Genomic DNA, 21,772 nt, shown 5'->3' with positions numbered 1-21,772 from the left:
AAGGATTTTGTGTTATTCACCACAGTCCCTAGAATCTGGAGCAGAGTTGATGTACAATAAATGAATTTATTGAATCAATGAATAATAACATACTTTTATATTTAAACAAACTCCAGAAAGTAAAATTTGAGAATATTCCTCGCCAATAAGAATACTTCAGTGAAAGGCTAGCTTCTGTTCACGGTATTCTCAACCAGGGGGCCAGTGAGGCCCATCATTCTTCACGGAAGCGTGTGGATGACAGTTCCCAAAGTGGGTTACAAAGAAGTTGGGCAACCTAGCTACAGCTCTCTGGGTGGAAAGGCCCGGCCCTGGAGGTGACATGGTCCTTTTTAGGCCACTCTGTGCCTGGATGGTGGCAGTAATGGAGGTACCTTTCTAAGTGCTATAGAACTTTGGGGCTTGGGGGGCCTGGGGGTTCAGTCAGTTAAGTGTCTGACTTTTTTTTTTTTTAAAGATTTTATTTATTTATTTGACAGAGATAGAGACAGCCAGCGAGAGAGGGAACACAAGCAGGGGGAGTGGGAGAGGAAGAAGCAGGCTCATAGCAGAGGAGCCTGATGTGGGGCTTCGATCCCAGAACGCCGGGATCACGCCCTGAGCCGAAGGCAGATGCTTAACCGCTGTGCCACCCAGGCGCCCCAAGTGTCTGACTCTTGATCTGAGCTCAGGTCTTGATCTCAGGGTTGTAAGTTCAAGCCCCACATTGGACTCCATGCTGGGCATGGAGCCTACATAAAAAAGAAGAAGAAGAAGAACTGGGGGGCTTACCTACCTCAGCATCATGATTCTAGAATTGTTCCTTCCCCAGGGCATCATGAATGGGTGTGAGAATGAGACAGGGGTGGTGGCGGAGGGTGACAGCTGCCTGCAGCAGCATTCACATCAGGTCAGAGAGACACAGGTCTTCCCCTTCTTTGCTGCTTTACTTGGGCAAATGACTTGATCTCTGTAAACATGGGTTTCCTCGTCCGCGTAATGGGTACAGTCATAGCCCTGCCTTATAGGCTTGTGGGGACGAGATCCTAAATGTGACATGATCAGCCCAGAGCCTCGTGCTTACACTAAGCACTCCCTAAGTGATGACTGACTGAGTGTTTAGGTATTTACTGAAAATACCTAAAATTGCCCTTTGAGCTAGAACAGGTCCTGTTCCCCTCCTCAAGTACCTGGAGACGCCAGCAGAGGTGAATGGGTCTGTTCCCTTGTCACCACTGGAAATGCTACAGCCTAGAAAGGAGGAGAGTAGGCCGAGGTCACGGGCAGGAACTCAGGAACTGCATACTGTGGGGCCACCCCAAGCCAGCACTCAGTAGTGCTAAGCAGGCACTAAGCCTCCCTCAGAGGAAGCCCATGTGTCCCTCCACTCTGGCTTACAAGCACTGGGAGGGGGGCCCACGGTCCCTCTGTTCCCGTCACCTCAATATGGAGGGGAATCCCACTGGCCTCATTCCTAAGAATTTACCAAGATCTCAGGACTGAGACAACCAACCAAATCCTGCCCCCTCAGATTAGCCTCAAACTCCTCCGGACTCACTTTCTGGAAGCCACCCCCCAGCCTGCAGTGCCTTCTTGTGTATCCCTTCAGTGGGCTCCAGGTCCTTCCTTTGAAAGGGATCTGATGTGTGGAAATAGCCAAACCCCACTCAAAGCTGGGTGTGGAAGGTAAGCTAGGTGACTCAGCTGGACAGCACCACTGCTGGTGAAACAGCTTGGGGGCCCTGGCATTCCAGGCCCTGGCGGTTGCATGTCTGCTCCCCCAGAGGAGCAGTTTGAGAGGGTGACCCACCCACTGTGGCTCTTCTCCTCATTCCCATTGTGGCCTCTAGGGCAGCCTAGCCTAGCAGTACCCTGCTCCAGGGGCCCACCGCCCAGACCCCTTGTAGTCAGGGGACAGTAGCATCAGCCACGAGGCTCTGCCCACCACTCCTTGAGCCAGCCTGCAGGTTGCCTGGCTTGAGGCCGAGGCCCCACCGAGGGGCCGTGGATCCGTGCTGGAGAGAGTACACTCCGGCTGCTCCTGCAGCTTTTCTCATATGCCAGGCCCTGATGTCACAGCCATCAGCATGAGCTCTATGGAACATTTTACCCACCCCTTGCAGGGCAAAAACAAAACCTGATTCCAAACAAAGTAAGGGTCAGCCTACACATCAGGACAACCCCGATCTCCTCTGGCTTCTGACTCACAGATGAGCCCAGGAAAAAAGTCTCGCAGTCTTGATTGAGGGAGCTGGCCCTGCCTCCCCCCCTTCTCCACACTCCCATGAGTCCACACAGGCTGCTCAGCCCCATGGCTGTTCACAGAGACCCCCGGGAAAGAGATGAACAGCAGCCCAACTCCCTCAGAACAAGCATGGTGGACAGAGCAGGGGCTTTGGGACCAAATGTAGGTTCAGACCCCCAGCTCAGTCCTTTCCTGATTCTGTCCCCTTGGGCAAGTTATTTAGGCTCTCTGAGCCTCATCGGGAATCGAGAATCATGGGTAATAACAGTAATTCCTACCCCCCTGGGGTTGGTGTGAAAATGAAATGAATTGATCCTTGGGAAGAGCCAAGCACATTCCCTTTCTGGCTCCTGTTCCTCTGACATGACAGCCATACCATCAGGGACGCTGGGCCTTTGGCTCCCTGAACTCTCCCACCAGCTCCACCCTTGGGAGCTGGGTGTGGCAGGATTTCCTCCAGAAAGCCTCTGCCAGGAACTGACAGGCCCCCCATCTGCCAGGCTCTGGCTGGAGGAAGCAACCACAGCAGGAGCTGTGCTGGGAGTTTCCTTCCCAAACTGGTTTGGGCAGGGCTCTTCCCCTCCCGGGTGCTGGGCATCCCCCTCTGGTCCAGTCCAGGGCCAGCCAGCAGGTGACGTCTGCAGCCATTCAGAAGAGGGAAGTTCAAAGCATTCCTCAATCTTAAGGTTGGATCCCCGCTTAAGAAAGAACCTTGGGCATCTCCTCCATCCCCTGTGTTGGGATGAGGCCTGCGACAGGAGGGGCTGGGGCAGTGGAGGGCTCCCTGAACCTGAGCTGGTGCTCAGCTTCTGGCCATTTCTACTTCAGAGTGTCAGGTCCAGGTGGTTTCTGTCAGGCTAGGCAGAGGGAAAGGCAGGGACTGGCTCTAGGAGGGAAGATCATCTTCCTTCCTCCTTCCTCCTCCCTCCTCCCGGTATCTTCTTTGAGGAAAGCCCTCTACTAGGTGAGTGGAGTGTGCGTGCAAAGAGGTGGCGATACTAGGAAGGCATCAAGGCAGCTCTAAGGGTCGGCCCCGGCTGGTTTACCACCACGGGTTTACCACGGCCTCAGGGCCGATGCCGCAGCCAGCCTTCCTCGGCCCCTGGGCCCTTGACCTTGGTCAGAAGGTAGGAAACAGGGCTGGAAAATGGAGACCTAAAAATGGCAAATGGAGGCCTCTGTCTGGACCTGGTGTGCTCCAAGGACACAGGACCCATTGCCAGAGAGATACAGGACGTCTGTCTGCATCTCAGGGGTTTCACACCCAATGACTTCTCAACATTGGACACCTGAGTGGGGGAGTGTGTCTCTTAGAAACTCAGACCTCATGATCACTCTTTATTCTAAAATGTTTTGTTTTCTTTATTTTTTAAAAATTCTCTGAAAGATTTTATTTATTTATTTGACAGAGAGAGTACAAGCACAAGTAGGTGGAGTGGCAGGCAGAGGGAGAAGCAGGCTCCCCACTGAGCAGGGAGCCCGATGTGGGGCTCGATGTGGGGCTCGATCCCAGAACGCTGGGATCATGACCTGAGCCGAAGGCTGGTGCTTAACCCACTGAGCCACCCAGGCGCCCCTTGTTTTTTGAGAAAGAAATTCTAGAGGGGCGCCTGGGTGGCTCAGTCAGTTAAGCATCCAACTCTTGGTTTTAGCTCAGGTCATGATCTCAGGGTCCTGAGATCAAGTCCTGTGTCGGGCTCCCCACTCAGTGCAGAGTCTGCTTGTCTCTCTCACTCTGCTCCCCCTGCCCCCTCCCTCTAAAATAAATAAAATCTTGAAAGAAAGGAAGGGAAGAACGGAGGGAGGAAAGAAGGAAAGGAGGGAGGGAGGAAAGAAGGAAAGGAGGAAGGAAGGAAGTTGGAAGGAAGGAAGGAAGGAAGGAAGGAAGGAAGGAAGGAAGGAAGGAAGGAAAGGGAAGGAAGTAAAGGAAGGGAGGGAGGAAGGAAGGAAGGAATCCTGGAATCCTGGAATCCTAGAAAGGATCCCCTACTCCTAACCGTTGCCATCAAGAATTCTGCTTTGGACAAAGAATTTATCTTGGTAGTTGAATTTATCCCTGGGACCCATGGGTGTGGAGGTTTTGACCCCAGCACATCAAGGGTTCCGGGAGAGCCCAACAAACTAGGCTCCCATGTAGTCACCCACCCTGGACCTGGGGCAGGCAATGGCCAGACTGTGGGTTTCCCCCTCTCCCATCCCCCCATTACTGCCTCCAGCTTATTATTTTAGCTTTCACATTTTAGATCTGATTAATTTTGGGGTATGACATGAATTCATTTTTCAGGATTCTTTTTTTTTTCCATATGGTTATCTAATTGTTTCAGCTACATTTTTTGAAAAGATCATCTGTTCCCTACCATATTGCAGTGTCACATTTGTCATAAATTAAGTGACCTTATATGACTGGATCTATTTCTGGATTCTCTCTTCTGTTCCATTGGGTGATTTGTCACTCCTTGTGCCAGGTCCACACTATATCAATTATTGTACTGTTACCATAAATCTTGATATTTAGTAGTGTAATCCTTCAACCTTGTTCTTCAAGATGGTCTCTACTATTCCTGATTCTTTATGTTTGCTCTGTACCATTTTCAAGTCAGTTTGTCAATTTCTACCAAAAAAATATGTGGGATTTTGATTGAGATTGAAACAAATCTGTAGATTAATTTGGAAATAATTGATACCTTTATATCATTGAGTCTTCCAATCTATGAACATTCTTTAATAAATTTAATAATGTTTTATACTTCTTGGGGTGCCTGGGTGGCTCAGTGGGTTAAGCATCTACATTCAGCTCACGTCATGGTCCCAGGGTCCTGGGATCGAGTCCCACGGTGGGCTCCCTGCTCAGCGGGGAGCCTCCTTCTCCCTCTTCCTCTCCCCCTGCTTGTGTTCTCTCTCTGTCAAATAAATAAAAACAATCTTTAAAAAAAATAATGTTTTATACTTCTCAATGTAGGGACCTTGCACATCTTCGATTACGTTTATTCCTAGGTATTTGACTTCTTTTTTTTTTAAATGTCTTCATGGACATTTTTTTAGAAGTTTCTCCTGGAACTCATTCATTATAAAAAATACATCCCAGGCACAGCCGAGCGGGGAAGATGCATGCGGGAAGCCCTCCCTGGCTGCTTCACCCTCCCAGTGCCTTGATGTGTGCACCAGCCCAGAAGCTCCCTGAATCCTGTCGTTTAGGGGTTTCTGTGGAGGCTTCAGTACATAGGCACAATTGATTAAATCATTAGTCATTGATGATTAACTCCATCTCCAACCCCATTCCCTCCCCAGAGGTGGGGCAGGGCTGAAAGTTGGAACATTCTTTCCATCTGGGATTGCAAGGGTGTTAGGAGTTGTATACCAGGAACTGGAAACTGAGACCAAGTATCTCTTTCCCATTGTACCGCAGAATCTTTAAAAAAAATTGTTTTTTCTATTTGTTTGTTGTTGGTATGAAGAAAAACAACTGATTTTTTAAAATTGACCTGGAATCAGGGATCTTCTACATTCACTTATCTAATTCCAACAGTTTGTATATAGATCTTTCTCGATTTTCTATGTACACGTTCATGTTGTCCCAGGCAGTGTTAGTCTCACCACATTTTGGATGCGTCTTTGCAGCCTCTCTTTAGGTGGGGATTTCCCATTAGCTAAGTGACTCGCTCTGATTTCTGACCCTACAAACCCCCCTCCAAAACCTGAGCTCAGTTCATTGCTTCCAGCAGCTCCCCACCTTCACTACCACAACCTGGGGTATCCTTCTTTTTCCTCAGACTTTTCCTACTGCCTCTGGGAAAAACTTGTTCTCAGGAGGGGACCCAGGAGGTGGATCCCAGGGCCATTTGCCTTCTGCTAAAGATGCTATCCCCTTGCATTCCTGCAGAAAAAGCTGGGCATTCAGGTGGGGCTGGGGGAGTCGGGAAGAGGGATGTTTGGGGATGAAAGTATTAGCTTACTCTTCTTCAGCTCTCGGGTGTGTCCCTACACCTGCAAAAGAATGTGAGTTCACAGAGCAAGGTGGGGAGCGATGAAACCATCAGTGAAGCTAACCTAGAGACAGAGGGTCTATTGGTGAGGCTATAAGCACAGGACTGCAGAATGAGGATTCTGGGAGCCAAAGCCTGAGAGGGAGAAGGGTGTTTTACCAAACCGCAAAGCGTCTACATAAAGGAGAGGTGGTGAGGTGGCCCCCAAATGAGGCATGGCCCTTTGATCAGCGAATCTGTAAAGAAAGGTATTGGGCATCTCTCCTGGATCTGGATCTGCTCACGTCCTGATTTCTGCAGGGCCCTGAGCTCGGAAACAGAGGTGCACAGAATCAGAAACATGAAGAAAGAATCAGCCGTTCACCAGGGCTCTGCTCACTTAAGCCTCCCGAAGCCTTGTGAGGCAGCCTTTACTAACCCTGTCTTATAAGTGAAGAGCCCTGAGACACAAATCATTTAGGTAGCTTGCACAGAGTCTCCCCGAATTAGCAGGAGACTCCCCACAATTTGCCTGCAACTCAGCAGGTGTATTTCACTCCAAAGGCCTTGGTCCTTGGGGCTCCTGCATAGGTGGATTTGCCTGCAGGGAGCATTTGGTAGACTCCCAGTGGTGGTGGCCCCATAAGCAGCTGACGTTCCAAGAGGTGTCATGTGGATTCTGATTGATTCACACAGGCTGAATCCTTTGTTGGGAAAGCTGTGGCTGTCCGAGGACCCCTGCCTTTCCGAGTGGGCACCAGCTGCCTCCCACATCTGTGATGTCCTCCAGAACATGCTAAAGTGACCAAGAAAATGCTGTTTCCAGAGTGGCAACCAAAGGAGAACCCTTGGCTCTGTCTGTTTCCAAATCTTTGGGGCTTTTGTTTCTTTGTTTTATATGCAAAAACTTGTATTCATTGCAAACGAGAACAAAACAACAAAAAAGAAAATGGTCAGAACCACACCACCAGGGGCGCCTGGGTGGCACAGCGGTTAAGCGTCTGCCTTTGGCTCAGGGCGTGATCCCGGCGTTATGGTCGAGCCCCACGTCAGGCTCCTCTGCTATGAGCCTGCTTCTTCCTCTCCCACTCCCCCTGCTTGTGTTCCCTCTCTCGCTGGCTGTCTCTATCTCTGTCGAATNAAAAAAAAAAAACTTTAAAAAAAAAAAAAAAAAAAAAAGAACCACACCACCAAATCTTTGGATAGATGAATGATCCAGGCATTCAATTCAAGAAACAAACATGCCTGTTTCTTGAAACCTAGAAGTGACTTTTCCAGGTACATAAAAGCCCATTGAGTGTATTTACCATGATAAAGAAAAAAAATTAAAAACAAAAACCAAAAAACCATTGAGCGGCTTGGAGCTGCTTCAGATCCAAAAGCTTTCAAGTGAGCAGTCCCACCCAGTTTTCCGTCCACATGTGGTCCTGGCCAGGGACTCCCTGAAGGCAAGCTGGGGTCCTCATTTTACCCCGGGTTTCCAGTCTCCCCATCTCAAATCTGCAGGCCCATGTCGCTGGTAGCTGTTGACATTGTTCATAGGGCCTTAGGCAAAGCCCAGATTAGCAAGGGATAGACGTTTGGCTGCAAGTTGATGTTTTGCACGGAGTTCTAAGGCTCAAGGGAAAAGGGCCCAAAGTGGGGAGACTGACCCCTGCACAGCTGTCCTCACTCACGCCAGATGTGACCCTTCTGGAATCAGGGCCAAGCACTTGGGGACCAAGAGGGCCCTTTTGGGGGGTTCCTGGTCCTGTGATACGTGGTCCCAGACTGCATAACATGTTGGCTTTTTATGAGTGTGGTTTATTACATAAATAGGTTTTCTGTCGTTGAACCATCCTGGGACGGACCTGAGTTAAACCAAAAACCTTAACGTGCTGTTGGGTTCAGTGTATTAGTTCTGTTTAGGAGCTTCACTTTTGTTCATACGTGAGATTGGTTCAAGTTTTCTTTTTCTTGTACTATTCTTACCTGGTTTAAGAATCAAAGTCGTACTTGCTTCATAAAATGAATTTGCCTGCTTTCCTCCCTCTTTCCCCTTTTTAAATTATTTGACAGTAAAATGATATTTGTAATGGGCTTGGGATCTTATAAAAACACACCCCCAGAGTCTGCCTGCTCGGCAGGAGACTTGGCACAGACGAGAAGACAGACACCTCTCTTCCTTGTTTATAGTCTGTGTCGGCTTATTTCTGGCACTTTTGTTGTTTCTGGGACTGTTTGCTGGGAGCTAGCCATATCCCTGAGGAAGTAGGGATGACAGGTGAGGGGAAGCCCCGGGCTGGGGGGAGGGAGCCCCGAGCCGGAGTGGGGGGGGCCCAGCACCCACTGCAACCACCTAGGCTTCCGGGGGCCAGGCTCCCAGGAAGCCCCTCACTGGAGCTCAGCCCAACCCTCTGCACGCAGGCACCATGTTCCGAAAGAAAAAGAAGAAACGCCCTGAGATCTCAGCCCCACAGAACTTCCAGCACCGCGTCCACACCTCCTTTGACCCCAAAGAAGGCAAGTTTGTGGGCCTCCCACCACAATGGCAGAACATCCTGGACACACTGCGGAGACCCAAGCCCGTGGTGGACCCTTCTCGCATTACTCGGGTGCAGCTCCAGCCCATGAAGGTAAGGGGGGCGGGACGGTCGGGCTGACTGCAGCCTCTCCCCCTCCACGGAGACTGTGCCTGGCAAGACCACAAAGGCACCTGGAGGAAGCACCTCATTGCCAGCTATCAGTCAGCTGGCTGTTTTCACTCCCCACTCAGGAGCATCACCCAGGGTGAGGACTCCATGTCCAGTGGGGAGGAGCCTGGGGAGGCCCTCTCTGCGGGCTGGTAGGGTTGCCAGATTTAGCAAACAAAATCACAGGGTGCCCAGTAAAATCTGCAATTCAGGTAACAACACATTACCTTTTAGTGTTAAGTGTGTCCCATGCCATATTTGGACACACAGCCCCTGTTTGGGCTGGGGCTCCCAGACCAGTGGGATTTTGCCATGTGGGTCACGAAGGGCAAGAGGGGTTGGAGTCAGGAGCCTGTCAATGTGGAGGAGAGCTCTGCACTGGTTGCTGCCTTCTCGGAGAGCTCCAGACAGCTTCCAGAAGGCCACAGATGGAGCTAGAGAAAGACAGCAGGCCCCGGGCGGGGTCTGGACCCCACCCCCCTGCCCCCTCAGCTCCCCAAGCTCAGCTGCCTATACCGTTTGAGGGGCTTACCCCCTGTCTGCCCTGCCTAACTGCCCCATGACAATAGGCTTCCTCCTTGTATCTCTGCCCTCCCCCCGCCCCCCCGCGCCCCGCACAGACCTGACCTGCTGTGGGCCCGGTGAGTGGCTGAAAAAGTAAGGAACAGATGGATGACACAGCAAGTGAGGCCCTTCAGTGTCCCCCCCCAAGATCCCCCACCCCCCGTGGAGGCCCCATGCCACAAACAGCCTGCTTGCTCACACTCTCCTCCCTCCCCTACAGACCGTGGTGCGGGGCAGCTCGGTGCCCGTGGATGGCTACATCTCAGGGCTGCTCAATGACATCCAGAAGTTGTCGGTCATCAGCTCCAACACCCTTCGTGGCCGCAGCCCCACCAGCCGGCGGCGGGCACAGTCCCTGGGGCTCCTGGGGGATGAGCACTGGGCCGCGGACCCAGACATGTACCTGCAGAGCCCCCAGTCTGAGCGCACTGACCCCCACGGCCTCTACCTCAGCTGCAATGGGGCCACACCAGCAGGCCGCAGGCAGGTGCCATGGCCAGAGCCACAGAGCCCAAGGGTCCTCCCCAATGGGCTGGCCGCCAAGGCACAGTCACTAGGCCCCACGGAGTTCCAGGGCACCACGCAGCGCTGCCTGCAGCTGGGTGCCTGCCTGCAGAGCTCCCCACCCGGCGCCTCACCCCCCGCAGCCACCAGTAGGCGCGGGACCAAGGCTGCCAGGCACGGTTCCGAGGAGGCCCGGCCGCAGTCCTGCCTGGTGGGCTTGGCGACAGGCAGGCCGGGCGGGGAGGGCAGCCCCAGCCCTAAGACCCAGGAAAGCAGCCTTAAGCGCAGGCTCTTCCGAAGCATGTTCCTGTCTACTCCTGCCACGGCCCCTGCAAGCAGCAGCAAGCCGGGCCCTCCCTCCCAGAGCAAGGTAGGTGGGGGCTGGGGTCAACCCTCTGGGGCTGCTCTCAGCAGGGCAGGGAGCCTGGCCTTCCCCACTTACAGGGTCAGGCTAGGGAGAGTAGAAGGGAACAGAATGATCAAGAAACCAGCTCAGCCTCCGCTGCGGATTCTACCCTGAGCCAAATGAGCTCTGGTCTTCCAGAGGCTGTGAGGGTGAGTCAGAGGGGGCAGGCCAGCTCGTTCGTTTTCTGGGGGGCCTCAGAGGGGCTTTCGGTACACTCCGGTTTACATTCCTGCCCTCTGCCGTGTGTCTCAGTGGACCACACTGGGAGGCAGTCACCTTTAACCATAAGCCCAGACCCTCCCCCCGGTGCCCAGCGACCCCCAGCCGGGCTCCAGCACTGGGCAGTGGCAGGCTCCGGCCTCCCTCTTCCCAGAGCTTCTTTCCGCCTCCACCCCTCTCTTGCCCCAGTGCTCTCTGAGGTCCAGCAGATGCTCCCTGGACTGCTTCTCCCTCAGGTGTCAGAGATGTTCATGTGAACTCCTTCTCCAGTGAGAAGGATTCTTTGCTTCCGACCCTACCCTTGCCTTTTTTTTTTTTTTTTAAAGATTTCTTTCTTTATTTGAGAGAGAGTGCAAGTGCAGGGAGGGGCGGAGGGAGAGAGATTTCAGCAGACTCCTCGCGGGGCTCAGAGCCCAATGTGGGGCTCGATCTCACAACCCTGAGATCATGACCTGAGCCGAAATCAAGAGTCTGACACTTACCGACTGAGCCACCCAGGCGCCCCCCTCACCTTTTCTTGAGTGGTTGTCCGGTTTAGCATTTCTGGAATGATTTGTGCAGTTCACGTGCCACATGAAAAGCTGGAGGATTGAGTTTGCCTCGGCCCGGAGCAGCAGGAAAGCCGACTTTTGGCATGCGCGACAGCCTCGAACGCACAGATTTTTCTTGTGAGATAGAAAACAGCGAAGGGAGCTCTAATGGTGACGTTTCTTGGCAGGCAGAGGAGAATGTTTTTGCTTTTTCTTTGCCCTATGATGTCCTGTCCATGGTAACAGCACCATCCTTTCTCATTTAGCAGATGAGAAGGTGGGCTCTGGGAGGGTCACATAAGCCCCAGGTGTGGAGACTGAGTCAGGGAGGGCAGCAGTGAGAGGGCCCTCCGGGCTCGCGCCTCTTGCTCCCCAAGGCTTTCTGATTATGGCATCTGTAGCTCCTTTGTGGGGGGGCAGGCAGAAATGAGCTTACGCTGCAGCATGAGGCTGGGAAGTCTGACCTAAGAAACAACTGGTGACAGTGACATGAGTGACAGACCTCCCCTCCCCGGAGGGCTTTCAGAGCAAGCCTGGTGCCTCCCCAGCGACGGTGCATGAGTGGGCTCCAGCCTGGACTTGGGTGGAGAGTTTGGGGAGTGGCCTGACTCTCAACCTTTCTAAGTCACTGCCAGCCCAAGGCTCCCAGGGAAGGTTCTGGGCTTTGTGCACTCGCTGGGATGAAGGACGCAGGCCGGGCTCCCCCATGGAATGGGGGGTGGAGGGCTGAACAAGTGAGATGTGGCTTGTTGTGTCTGTGAGCGGAGAGTTCTCCAGAAGGCTTTGCTCCTGGAGAGACACTTCCTTAAAAAGGAAGATGGGAGCAGGCCAGTGCACACTGCCCAGGAGGTGAGAACTGGAACTTGATCGCTCGCTGCCCTCTTGGGAATCCTGCGGCAGGGTTTTGGGGATTTGGAAAAAGGGGGTGTCAACACTGGGTGGGCACTGACATGCCTGTTTCCGAGCTCCTGCCGGCACCCCACAGCAGGGAACAGGCTGTCCAGCCAGCCTCAGTCGGCCTGTCCATCCTGCATTTTAGCAAGGATCTGGCATAGGCCACTGCAGCTGGGTGTGCAGTGAAAGCAGGTGGTGGTCATCCTCTGGGGCTTGGAAACACCCCAGTTCCAAACTCGGGGCAGTGGTTTCTTTCCCGGCCTCTTGGGCTTACATTTCTAGAGAAATACTTCCAAGCCAGGCCTCTAAAAGGCAGGGCTAAGACTTCGTCTGAGCTGCTTTGGGCCAGGCCTTCTCAACCCCTGCCCTATTGACATTTGGATCAGAGAATCCTTTGTCGAAGGGGCTGTCCTGTGGCCTCTACCCACTAGATGCTGGCAGCACCTCTGGCCTCTACCCACTAGATGCTGGCAGCACCTCTGGCCTCTACCCACTAGATGCTGGTAGCACCTCTCAGCTGGGACAACTGGAAATCCTCCCCATACATGGCCAAATGTCCCTTGGGGGGATAAAATCAGCCCCCATTGCCAACCACTGCAACCAGCTTCCTCCTCCACCCCCACCGCCCCAGGAACCACCAGACCAAACCAGCAGCCAGCCTTCTGCACCTCGGCACATCCCAGGGCTTGGCTCAGGACGCTCACAGCAGCAACTACAGCCGCCGTCCATGCACTGGTGCCCTGGGAGGTCAAGCCACCAATTGCCACAGCGTGCCAGAAGAGGCTACAGAAGGCTGTGTGGCTCTCGGGCTTTTGCACTCAGCCCCAGGAAGCTTGGCCTGCAGTCACTCACTTTGGCTAAATAGCCGAAGACCTCGAGTCCTGACTGGGGTCGGGGGCAGGGAGGCCGAAGCATTAAGACAGGAACTGGGGGATTTAGAAGTGGTTCCACTTAGAGGCAGAGAGGCTAAATCAGAAGACCCCGACAATCCACAAACCTTGGTTAAACACCTACTGTGCACGCCGTACTCTGTTATGTGCCAAGGATCTCTGATAGGAGCACAGCTAAGGTTATCAGGCTGACCAGGACTGAAGTGAGCCGGCTCCTTACTCAGTGCCTCTGGGCAAGTTACTTAACTTCTCTGAGCCCCTTTCCTTACCGACAAATACAGATAATAGTAGCACCCGTGGAATGCTAAAACAACCCAGAGGTTATGAGAATTCAATGAGATTATGCATGTAAGACCCTTGTCAAAGTGGCACATCCTTAATAAATGGCTTTATTATTTTTAAAATATTAGGACATGGCCTTTGCCTCCAAGGCACTTAGATTGCAGCCCCCAAGCCCACGGCTGGAGAGCCTGGCCCTGTCGCCATGACCCAGGAAGGGAAGATGAGGCATTGTCGTAACCATGCACGGCTCTTCCCAGTGGCTTCCCACCCAGGAAGATATCTCAGTCACACAAGGAACTCCAGAGCCCATGACAACTAATTCCATCTTTTGTCCCCCTTTCTCTTTCTCGGTATGACTTAAGATGTTACCCCTGGTCTTTTCTTGTGGGGACATTCAGTAAAAGCTCCCTTCTTGTGGAGACAGGCAACAAGGCCAACAAAGGGACGCTGGGGACCAGAACCCTGCTGAGGTGAAGACTGAGCCCAGCCCCACTACCCCGCATCCCCTGTCCCAGGCTGGGCTCTCAGCTGGATCCTGGCCCTTCGCCGCTTCCATCCACCCACCCACCACACCCTTGGCCCCTGAGTTCAGCCAGCACCTGCAGCAGTGTCTCCACAGGGGCCTTGTGGGGGGAGGGGGGAGAAAATCCCCTCCTTGGCCCCTCAGCAGGGCCTGTCCTTAACTCCCCCGTCCCTGCTGCCCAAGCCAACTCAGCCAGAGAGCAGAGACAGCCTGTGTAGGGGTCCAAGAGGCCAGCAGGTGGAGGGAATCATTTTACAGCCTGCCGTCGACATCCAGGGGAAGAGAGGTTAGGGGGCCATTAGAGCAACCTCAAGAGCGGCTCTAGCTGCCTCTAGGCCCCCAAATTGTGTGCAGCCCGACCCAGACGCTCAGAGAGCGTGTCTTCTGTGACCCACGCCTTGCAGGCCAGCAGGCAATGTTTTTGTAGGGCCTTGGGGGCTGCCTCGGTGATGGCGTGATGAAGTGCGCTGTGGTGGTGTCCTGTGAAGCCTCTGCTTCCAGGACATGGCCTCCCAGCCTCAGTAGTGGCCTTGCTCCCTCCACCCCCAGTCCCACCCCTCCCACAGCCTCCCTGAGGCCATGGAGTCACAGAGCCCATTTGTCCAAAGCTGCTCCCAGTGTGGTCCACAGTCCTCTGGCATCAGAGCCCAGGGACCTCATTAAAATGCAGAGTCACTGCTCTAGGGACTTATTGAAGCTGGAATCTGCCTTTTGTCTGGCTCCCCAGATCACCATGCATTTATAGACGAGATGGGCTCCGAAAGGGTGAGTTGCCTGAGATTCATCGCTGGTCAGAGCAGAGCAGTACTGGAATCTAGGTTGTGACCGCCAGTCCAGAGGTCCCACTGCTCCACTACACAGAGTGGGGAAACGTGGGTGAGGGTCAGGTGCTGGTGACGACACGGGAGGGTCTCTTTACTATCCAGATGTGCTCTCCAGGCAGGATGGAGTCGTCACAGCAGTGCTGGGAGGCTCTCCTGGCCCCTTCACTGTGAGGGCTGAGCCCAAGCCAGGCATAGCCTGCCAGAGGCTGGTGCACGCTTTGGGGTGTGCAGGCAGGGTGGGGGTGGCAGAGTCTGCCACAGCTTGGCTCTCTGCTGGCAGGGTTACTCTCATACATGCTCCCCTCTAGGCAAGATCAGGCACTGTGTAAGGTGGGGTGGACACCCTGAAGCCTGGGGAGAGGGTGCTGAAGAGGTTGACAAGGTTCCGCTGAGCATGGTAGGGTCCAAGGCCCAGACGTGGGGTCCCTCAGCCCAAGCTGAGAGCCTAAGGAGATCTCTTGGAAATTGATGTAGTTCTGAGGATCTGGACCAGGGCCCGCTGGGCAACTAGACGACTGCCATATGATGGGTTCTGAGATGTTCTGGAAAGTTCTCTGCAGCCCCTGAAGTGTACCTTGTTAGGTTAACTACGGCCCTTTCCAGGTGCCCCTTTTAAAATCATATAATCCCTGGGAAGAGTCATGTTGCACATCGCCAGCTCCTTGGAGAGAACCCAAGGATGGGGCACTTTCCTGCCAGGCTGGCAGGAGGCCTTGGGCCCTGAAATGCAAGGAGCCTCAAAGGCTTCAGGGTTGGCCCTTGGGCTCACCGAGGCCCAGTCGGCCCCTCAGTTCTACCTTCCCTCCCTCCCACCAGAGGCCATAGGATAGGCCCTCCACCTTCCCTTCTGTGTGGGGGGTCATCAGCCAGGAGTGCTCAGGAGCAAGTCCAGAGGCTGCTCTGGGGAGCCCCTAGGAAACCTCCCTACCCCTGGCCCCAGGGCTCGGGTTAGGCTGGACCTACCTCCTAATTCCAGATCTCTCTGGCACCAGGTCCCTAGCCCAAGAGACATACCTGAGAACCCCTCAGATGGTAACAGGGCTCTGTGGTCCTCTGTTGGGGACACACTCTCACAGCATACACATGCAGACTCCCTGCTGTCAGGCAGGAGTGAGGCTGTCAGACCCCTTGCTGTGGCTTCCCTGCCTTGTGCTGGGAAGCAGTCCCAGCTGCCCCACTGCCCAGGGCCTCTTCCGCCCACTTGGGTCCTTGGGTGGGAGCACCCCGGGAATGAAGTAGGTCTCTGACCCAGATTCCCCACAAAGCCTGGCAGTACAGAGGGAAGACAGCCTCCCGGTGGCCTCCCTGGGCTCTGGCTGTCAATTACCCAGGAAGAAATACCCAGCAGAGGACACCCCAGGGACTCTGCTTTCCTTCAGTGTCCCCAGCGAGGCAGAGCGGATGTCAAGAGCTGCTGTTTGGACTGCTCACCTGGGAATGCTGGGGGCTGGGCTCCTAGGCAGGAACATTGGCTGCAGCTGCATTTGAAAATCCTTGCCCACAGCACCTCCCCAATTTGGTCCGATGCCCTGCCAGACCTGCCTCCGTCCAGAGGTCACCCCTTGCTTCTGGGAAGGTCACTCCAAACGCTGCCACAGCCAAACCCTTCTCTGTTTCTCTTTCTCTCCCTGCAGCCTAATTCCTCTTTCCGGCCACCACAGAAAGACCCCCCACCAAGCCTGGTGGCCAAGGCCCAGTCCTTGCCCTCGGACCAGCCCATGGGGACCTTCAGCCCTCTGGCCACCTCAGATACCAGCAGCCCCCAGAAGTCCCTCCGCACGGCCCCCGCTGCCGGCCCACCCCCAGGCCGGTCTTCCCCTGCGGGCTCCCCACGCACTAGGCAAGCCCAGATCAGCACCAGCAACCTGTACCTGCCCCAGGACCCCGCGGTGGCCAAGGGTGCCCTGGCTGGCGAAGACACAGGTGTTGTGACACATGAGCAGTTCAAGGCTGCACTCAGGATGGTGGTGGACCAGGGTGACCCCCGGATGCTGCTGGACAGCTACGTGAAGATCGGCGAGGGCTCCACGGGCATCGTCTGCCTGGCCCGGGAGAAGCACTCAGGCCGCCAGGTGGCCGTCAAGATGATGGACCTCAGGAAGCAGCAGCGCAGGGAGCTGCTCTTTAATGAGGTGGGAGGAGGGGGGGGCGTGGCGGGGCGCTTAGGATGACCGTCTGGGAGCAGGGCCGGGGGGACGGGGCCTGGCACTCAGGCAGCCCCATCTGCCCCGCAGGTGGTGATCATGCGAGACTACCAGCACCTCAACGTGGTGGAGATGTATAAGAGCTTCCTGGTGGGCGAGGAGCTGTGGGTGCTTATGGAGTTCCTGCAGGGCGGGGCGCTCACGGACATTGTCTCCCAAGTCAGGTGGGCAGCTGGGAGGCCTGGGCTCTGGGAGCTGGCTGCCCCCACCATTGTCCCGGCAGGGGGATTGGGCAGCCTCGGGCCAAGAGAACTTGGGGTGCCTGTCACATCATTGTGAGCAGCCCCTGTCCATTTGGGTTAACAGACCCAGGAGGGTTCGGGGGAGTGGGGTGGGGTCCAGGCCCATTTCCACTGAGGATCTGGCCTGCCAGGACCCCCACACCTATTGCCCAGGAGCTGTGGGGCCCCACCCCAGGGGCACCTAATCTGCCAGCCCGGCTGCCCCACAGCCCTGCCGAAGCTCACGTTTTCTTCTGTCTGTGACCTGGCCTTCCCTGTCCAGGCTGAACGAGGAGCAGATCGCCACTGTGTGCGAGGCCGTACTGCAGGCCCTGGCTTACCTGCACGCCCAGGGTGTCATCCACCGGGACATCAAGAGTGACTCCATCCTCCTGACTCTCGATGGCAGGGTAGGGCCCTCCCCAGCCTGGCACACCTGTGCCCCGCCCCCTGTGTCCATGCTCCCAGCTCAGCTCCCACTTCTAGTTCACCACTCCCTGCCCCCCCCACCCTTCTCAACCACAGGTGAAACTCTCGGACTTTGGATTCTGTGCTCAGATCAGCAAAGACGTCCCTAAGAGGAAGTCCCTGGTAGGAACCCCCTACTGGATGGCTCCTGAAGTGATCTCCAGGTCTCTGTATGGGACTGAGGTAACCTGTCCTTCCATGCGCCAGTCCTCCCAGAAACTCCTGTTTGGGAACAAACAGCCCCTGTGGCCACTGCAGAGACACCCCTCCCCCAAAGAGCCCTGGTTTTCAGGTTCCCACTTAGTCAATACCCTACCCCACTTCCCATTGCCCTGCCCGCTCTTGGGTGGGTCTTCCCTCGCTTGTGACTTTGTTGCCAAACTATTCCCAAAAATGTTCCTCCTGCAGCTTGTGGGCAAGGTGGGGTATGGCCAGGCTTCCCCATGTGTGATGGCCATTCTCCCTGAATGGATGACAGCTCTGTCCCTAGAGTCAGTGGGCACTCCTGCAGGAAGTCACTGGCCACAGGGCAGATGGACAGGAAGGAGGCCAACTCACCAACGACAGCAGGGACCAGCTGCTCCCATCCCCCTGCAACACACTGCTACCAAGGGGCCCTACTCTGGCCAGTGGTGTCAAGGACATTCTCTTCCTCCAGGTGGATATCTGGTCCCTGGGCATCATGGTGATTGAGATGGTGGACGGGGAGCCACCCTACTTCAGTGACTCCCCGGTGCAGGCCATGAAGAGGCTCCGGGACAGCCCCCCACCCAGGCTGAAAAACTCTCACAAGGTCAGTCAGTGCTCAGGGTGGACGCTGCTGGCCCCATTCTTCCTGAGACTGAAGGGACCAGAGCCTGGGCTTCCAGGCCCACCCCCTCCCTTCCACAGAAGCCGGAGGCTCCCAGAAGAGGCTCCACCTTCTCCACACAAAACCTGCAGCAAACTCCTGTGGCCGTTTGGACAAGTTTCCACCTGCAGGCAATTGACAGGAGCCCGAGAGAAGGAAAAGCAAGCCTGCCAGGAATCCCTGATGTCCTGGGGAGGAATCTAGAGAAGCTAACTGAGCAGGAGCCCCTCCACTCCCTCTGTCAGGGGAGCCATAGCGCGGCACTGTGTTCCCAGTCTAACACAGCAAACTGTCTTTTCCTCCATCAGTGCACATCCTGACCACATCTGAGCCACAGGTTGTCCCTTAAAACCAGTGTGTGTACGCGCGCGCATTTAACCCTTTTCTGTCAAATCCACCCAAACCCACAGGCCTTACCAGTGGACACCCCCTGCTGGTGGCCAGGTCAGCATAGGGCGGCAAGTGGCACTGCCATCTGGTGGCCAGAGAGAGAAATGTCCCACAGGGTTGAAACCCAGTCCCTAAATAAAATACTACTGTGGCCCCAACACAGGTGGATGGGAGGACAGTCAGGAAACACCTTCCCAGTCAGCTGGTCCTTGGAACCTGCACTGCCAGCCCCAGGACTAACCACACAGGGGAGATTTCCAATTGGTTAATTCCCCAGAGGATGTAGCCTTTTGTAACAGCCCAAGACTTAGTCTTATCCCAAGATACTGGCTCAGAATGAACCAAGATAAGCCCTTGGCTCAGAGCATTAAAGAAATCTTCCTTGTCAGGTCTCACTTTGTTCTTTTCCATTTTTCAAGACACTTCATCCCTCGCCTCTTTTTTGATCCTCACTAAAGACAGGGCACGCACATTTTATCATTAGCCCTTTGGGCAGATTAAGAAAACTGAGGTCTTGGGGCGCCTGGGTGGCACAGCAGTTAAGCGTCTGCCTTCGGCTTAGGGCGTGATCCCGGCATTATGGGATCGAGCCCCACATCAGGCTCCTCCGCTATGAGCCTGCTTCTTCCTCTCCCACTCCCCCTGCTTGTGTTCCCTCTCTCGCTGGCTGTCTCTATCTCTGTCAAATAAATAAGTAAAATCTTTAAAAAAAAAAAAAAAAAGAAAACTGAGGTCTAGAGAAAATTGCAACTTGTCGAAGATCAGGGATAGACCCAGGACTGGATCACTAATACCAATCCCATGCCCCTTCCACAGAGCCATAGAGCCTGAAGTCTGCGAGCCTTGAGCGGCAGGGTGGGGAATGGGCTGTGTATTTAGAGCTGGGCTCCCTAGAGGCCAGGCATCTTCCTTCCACTGCTCAGCACCACCCCCTAGAGGTGAACTAGCCACTTTTTCTGGACTGATGCCAAGTTTCTTTACCTACCTGATGATCTGACAGTACTGGGCCTGGGAGCTGCCAGGAAGTGAGCAACAAGAGAATTCAGGACCCTCAGATGATGGTGGGGCCAGACAGATGAGTCACCCCAAAGTGACTGCATGCGATGGCTTCCTCTCAGTGCTGCCCTGTCCTCACAGGTCTCCCCAGTGCTTCGAGACTTCCTGGAACGGATGCTGGTGCGGGACCCCCAGGAGAGAGCCACGGCTCAGGAGCTCCTGGACCACCCTTTCCTGCTGCAGACGGGGCTGCCCGAGTGCCTGGCGCCCCTGATCCAGCTCTACCACAAGCAGACCTCCACCTGCTGAGCCCGCCCCCAGAGCACACCTGCCACCCATGCCCACAGGCAAGGGACACTGGGCAGCCAGCCTGCCGGCAGGGCCTGCCTGCCTCATTCTCTCAGTATTCTCTCCAAAGATTGAATGTGAAACCCCACCCACACCCTCCTGCCCTTCAGCCCACTGGGCCAGGCCGGACCTGCCCCTTGGTCTCTCTCCCTCCCAAGGGAGTCCCCAGTTGCCTTTGGGATGATGGAGACCCCTTCTACAGGATAACCCTTTGTTATTTGCACAGGGATATTTCTAAGAAACGTGGAGACCAGCACTCCTGGCCGCTGTGGCCAACCCACCAGAAAAGGCTGCTGCAGTTTTTTAAAGGTAGTTGTACACTAGCGTCCCAGGCCACCTCAGCGGGCACACTGCCTGTCTTCACCAGGATACTTGCTGTTCTCAGCTCCAGCTCTAAACCCTGGGGTCTCGAGAGGGCCACAGGGAAGGTTTCTGTTGCCTGAAGCTGTCTTCCTCCCTCGTGTCTGACTTCCTGAAGGTACAGTCCAACCTGCACCTGCTTCCCAACCCACCTGCACTGACATCACTCTCCCTGCACAGCCTGCCCTGAACTGTGAACAGCCTGCTCGCAGGCCAGGGAAGGAGGAGGAGCGTTTTTCTGGGTGAAAGAGAAAGAATGGAGTTGGTGGTAAACGTGGTCTCACTTTACAGGATGGAGAGAACATCGTGTGTGTGTGTGTGTGTGTGTGTGTGTGTGTGTGTAAGTGGCGGACGGTCAGCCCGACAGCCAGGCTCCCTTCAGGTGGCCCACAGCCAGCTTCAGTAAGGCTTCTCCATCCTTTATGCCACTAAATTCTACTCTGAAGGGACCTGCTTTCTTGGCCTGGCTTCCCGCCTCCCAAGTCCCTTGTTTCTACCTGACCAGCGAAGAGATCTGCATTGAGTCTAATGCATCCTAGGGGCTTGGCAGATTTCCAGGTTTCTTCTCTACTGTTGAGTCTGAGAGCCAGAGATAGGAATGGTGAGGGAACAGACTTCGTTTTACCTGTGAGCTCCATCTCAATAACCAGGTCATGAAGGACCCGTTCTTTTCAAAATCTTGGTCTGGGGGGAGGCAAACCACCTCCTGGGTCCCATCCTGTCAAGAAAATGGGCACCCCTTTGTGCAAACCATCGGCCCTAGCTGCCTCTTCAGACACCTGTCTCCTTGTCCCCCTCCCCTCCCCACCTTCAGGGATGTTGTGAGTCAGGGAATCCAGGGAAGAACTCCAGGTGTCAGGACCCTATCTAGATAATATTTTTAGATTCCTCTGATCCCTAGTGGCCTGCTTTGGGGCCCCCCCCAAAAAAATTGCAAGGACTTTTTTAAGGGTCAGAGTTTTAAAAACAAAAGCATCTTCCCTAGAAACTTTTGTGAATTGTTTGCACTTGTGCCTGTTTTAAATTAAACTGAGTGTTCAAAACCTCTGGGCTGTTGTCTCTGAGAATGGAGCCAGGCTGTCTTCAAGCTGGACACCCTGGAGTGGGTGCCTGGTGTGTGCCCCCCCCCACCACGTGAGTTCCCCAGCAGTCACTCAAGTCCGCAGAAAACCCAACTCCCTGGTGGCATGTGGGCCCGTGAGGGCAGACAAGGAGGAAACAAGAAATGAAAGGCCCTTGGGCTGAAAGAGCTAAGAAAGAGACAGAGCTCTCCTTCCCAGGGGAGCAGAACCCAGCCAGGAAAGCTGGGGCCATGTGCTGTGCTGGCTGGAACCACAGGGGCTCTGGGGGCAGCCACCAGGGCTGATGACCACTTTCTGCATCAGCATCTCCCTTCTCCCTTTTCCCTCTCACCCCAAGACAAGTCAGAGGCCGCCCTCTG

The 21,772-nt window shown here is 54.7% G+C and overlaps 1 protein-coding gene across 6 annotated transcripts in view; it reads left to right on the top strand.

Moving 5' to 3' along the window:
• PAK6 (p21 (RAC1) activated kinase 6) overlaps positions 1-21,378 on the top strand; it is a 37,089-nt gene extending 15,711 nt beyond the window's left edge. For 5 of the 6 annotated variants that reach the window (XM_034661165.1, XM_034661168.1, XM_034661167.1 and 2 more), the window contains 8 exons: positions 8,593-8,801; positions 9,643-10,296; positions 16,129-16,626; positions 16,729-16,862; positions 17,203-17,329; positions 17,445-17,570; positions 18,046-18,180; positions 19,765-21,378. In XM_034661165.1, coding sequence (XP_034517056.1) covers positions 8,598-8,801; positions 9,643-10,296; positions 16,129-16,626; positions 16,729-16,862; positions 17,203-17,329; positions 17,445-17,570; positions 18,046-18,180; positions 19,765-19,932 — 2,046 coding nt within the window. In that variant the 5' untranslated portion in view covers positions 8,593-8,597 and the 3' untranslated portion in view covers positions 19,933-21,378. The remainder of the gene's footprint in view (positions 1-8,592; positions 8,802-9,642; positions 10,297-16,128; positions 16,627-16,728; positions 16,863-17,202; positions 17,330-17,444; positions 17,571-18,045; positions 18,181-19,764) is intronic. The other variant, XM_034661170.1, reaches the window with a different exon arrangement.
• The last annotated feature ends 394 nt before the right edge of the window (positions 21,379-21,772 follow it).

This window comes from Ailuropoda melanoleuca, chromosome 5, assembly GCF_002007445.2.
Source record: "Ailuropoda melanoleuca isolate Jingjing chromosome 5, ASM200744v2, whole genome shotgun sequence".
In the NCBI taxonomy this organism is placed as follows: Eukaryota; Metazoa; Chordata; class Mammalia; order Carnivora; family Ursidae; genus Ailuropoda; species Ailuropoda melanoleuca.
This window is presented reverse-complemented; position numbering and strand designations above follow the sequence as displayed.